This window comes from Mandrillus leucophaeus, unplaced genomic scaffold (assembly GCF_000951045.1).
Source record: "Mandrillus leucophaeus isolate KB7577 unplaced genomic scaffold, Mleu.le_1.0 Scaffold332, whole genome shotgun sequence".
In the NCBI taxonomy this organism is placed as follows: Eukaryota; Metazoa; Chordata; class Mammalia; order Primates; family Cercopithecidae; genus Mandrillus; species Mandrillus leucophaeus.
In genome coordinates this window covers 205294-208482 of record NW_012103499.1, presented here as the reverse complement: position 1 = coordinate 208482, position 3189 = coordinate 205294, and the positions used below count along the sequence as shown (strand labels likewise).

Sequence of the window (3189 nt, the reverse complement as noted above, 5' to 3'; positions counted from 1 at the left end):
TGACCTCAGGTGATCCACCTGCCTCAGCCTCCCAAAGTGCTGGGATTACAGGTGTGAGCCACCGCGCCCAGCAAGACAGGAACAATTTTAAAAGAGCAGTAGCACCTATGCCTGAAGGGAAACGGGTACTTTCATACAGGGTTGGTGGAAATGTGAGGTGACACAGCCTTTGTGGAAAGCAATCTGGCAACATCTATAAAACTGAAAATCCATACAGCATTCAACCTAGCAATCCAACTCCTGGGACTCTAGCCCCCAGAAATAGAAGCACGCATATGTAAAAATATAGCACAAGGGTGTTTAGTGGAGCATTATTGATAGCAGCAAAAAAACAAATCTAAGTGAATGCCCCTATTTGGTATAGCTAAAGAATTCTGGCATATCTGCAGCATGAAATATAATGCAACCATTAAAAAAGATAAAATTAGAGCAGAGGATCTCAGCATTAGCTGCAACAGGATCACCTGGAGGGCTTGTTAAAACCCAGATCACGGCTGGGCATGGTGCAGCACTTTGGGAGGCTGAGGAGGGCGGATCACCAGAGGTCAGGAGTTTGAGACCAGCCTGGCCAACATGGTGAAACCCCATCTCTACTAAAAAGAACAAAAATTAGCTGGGCATGGTGGCGCATGCCTGTAATCCCAGTTACTCCAGAGGCTAAGACAAGGAGAATCTCCTGAACCCAGGAGGCGGAGGTTGCAGTGAGCCAAGATGGCGTCACTGCATTCCAGCCTGGGCAACAGAACTAGATGCCATCTGAAAACAAACAAACAAACAAACAAAAACCCAGATCACTGGGCCCCATCCTCAGAGTTTGTAATTCAGTAGATTTGGAGGGGAGTCCAAAATTTCTGTTTCTAAAAATTCTCAGATGATACTGATGCTGCTGGTTCAGGGACCATACTTTTGAGAATCACTGCTGTAGGATACTGTTAAGTGAGATGAGTGAATGTAAAAATATATTTAATATGGTTCAAGTTTTGTAAAATAAACAACTCCCCAAATGCTACACATGTGTGTATTATCATATGAAAAAATATGACAAATGCTACACAGTAGGACATTAACATGAGTTTACTTGTGGAGGTGGTGGAGGGGGAGTAAGAGGACACCATTAAAACTATATACCATATATATGACCACACACACAGATCATCTTTTACGCTGTTATGTAAAATTGTGTGTAATATGATTAAAAGAAAAAACAAGTAGTTCCTAGCCTTATATTACTTCACTTAAAGCACAACAGTAGGGAAAACCACCACACCCTTTTTCAGGCATGAACATACCTGATACGAAGACACAGGAGAGGAAAGGTATGGGGAGAGTGCAGACTGAGCAAGCATCCTGTTGGGGGTGATGTTATAAGGGGCTGGGTAAAACCTGTGGGAAGGAACCTCAATCAGTACTGAGTCACAGGAAACCACAAGGGAAGGGCCCCAACTGATAGGCACAGCCAACATTCCCTTGACTTCCAAATAGAGAGAATTAAGATGAAACATTTGAGTGTCTGGACACAGGCCATTATCATTTTCAGGTGACTTGATTATATAAAACAACCTTACCCATTCTGAAGAGCTGTTGTGGGGTCATAGGTCAAGGCCATGCCGCCCTATAAAGAAAGAACACAGTGTTCACATTGTGAGCCCTTGGGTGAGAACAGGAGCCGGTCCAGAATGTCCAAGGCTGGGAATGTTTTAGTTTAACAAATTAAAGCCTGGACAAGTCCCACTACAGCTGTTTCAGAGTTTTTCTGTTTCTGCAGGCCACAAAGCCCCACTTGAGAACATACTGGCAGTATGTTAACAGCCAGCATCTCTCAATTACATACTGTAGCTCTCAAGCTTTCCACCTAAGCTCACAGAAATCATGCCATGATCATTTCCATTCCACTTTAATGTCGTCAGTACTCCTGTCTCCTCAGAGGTCCTCTTACCATGTCTCCATTCCTTGGCCAAGCCCGTCCATTTTGCACAAATTTTCCTTGGTTCTGTCGTTTCTTTGGCCCGCCATCAGCAAATTTGCAAAGCAAGGGATCAGATGGGGCTGCCAAGAGAGAAGGGAAATGGGCAGCTGAGTCCCACCTCATGTGGCCCAGGCACACTCATGCAAAGCTGCTCCAGAATCTTCACTGGAAGTAACAACCTGTGGCCCTCTCAGCCTGAGCCCCAGATGCCTCACCTGGTACTCCAGGGGGTGTCTTAATATATTTTCCATTAAAGTGGGTGATGATGGCTTCACACTTCTCTGTGGACTCCATCCTAAGGAGCATAAGAGGGGTTAGGCTCTAGCTTCTCCAGGATCTGTGCCCTCCACACATTGAAAGAGAAAGCAAAGCTCTAAGTTCCCAGCCCCACAATTGCTCCAAATGTTATGACTACAGAAACACAGAGTGCCACACAAATTCAAGGTTCTTGACGAGGTAACCCCAGCTTGTAATGAAGGTTCTCTCAGCTGGTCCCCGTATGGGATCCTCATAGGAATGACAGTCTTCAGACTATTAACATGGGCCCTCTCTTGTGTCTGCCATATACATAAGAATACAAGAAATAGAGGCCGTTACCATTATTTTTTATTAGAAAATTCTGAATGAAAATTGTTCCTTTAATTTGATAAAATTGTACAAGCTAACAATTTGCCAATATTTATTTTTTGCTTCTTGTTGTAATTAAGGTCAAGGTCTAATTAGCTATTGATGATATCATTAAGATTTCATGAATCTGTGGAAGGAAAAAGCAATAAGAAAGAGTTCATGGCCCATAGTGATAGAAAAAGGAATGCTGGAATCTACTGAGTTAGTTTCTTGTTGAAGAAAGAGGAATAAGGAATCAGAAGACTGAGATTCCAGCACCAGTTCGCCACCCAGAGCTCTGTGAGTGAGGACACTCACAAAAAGCCTCTGATTGGCCGCATGTGGTGGCTCACACCTGTAATCCCAGCACTTTGGGAGACCGAGGCAGATCGCTTGAGGTCAGGAGTTTGAGACCAGCCTGGACAACATGGAGAAACCCTGTCTCTACTAAAAATACAAAAATTAGCCTGGAGTGGTGGCACGTGCCTGTAATCCCAGCTACTCGGGAGGCAGAGGTGAGAGAATTGCTTGAACCTGGGAGGCGGAGGTTGCAGTGAGCCAAGATTGCGCCACTGCACTCCAGCCTGGGCAACAGGGCGAGAATCTATGTCAAAAAA

The 3189-nt window shown here is 44.5% G+C and overlaps 1 protein-coding gene across 1 annotated transcript in view; it reads right to left on the bottom strand.

The window, feature by feature from the left end:
* Positions 1–3189, bottom strand: part of RBMS2 (RNA binding motif, single stranded interacting protein 2) — an 88928-nt gene that overhangs the window by 9389 nt on the left and 76350 nt on the right. Inside the window, exons 6-9 of the mRNA XM_011988502.1 lie at positions 2182–2261; positions 1937–2046; positions 1566–1612; positions 1290–1383 (exon numbers count right to left, since the gene is read on the bottom strand). Of these exons, the coding sequence (XP_011843892.1) occupies positions 1290–1383; positions 1566–1612; positions 1937–2046; positions 2182–2261 (331 nt within the window). The remainder of the gene's footprint in view (positions 1–1289; positions 1384–1565; positions 1613–1936; positions 2047–2181; positions 2262–3189) is intronic.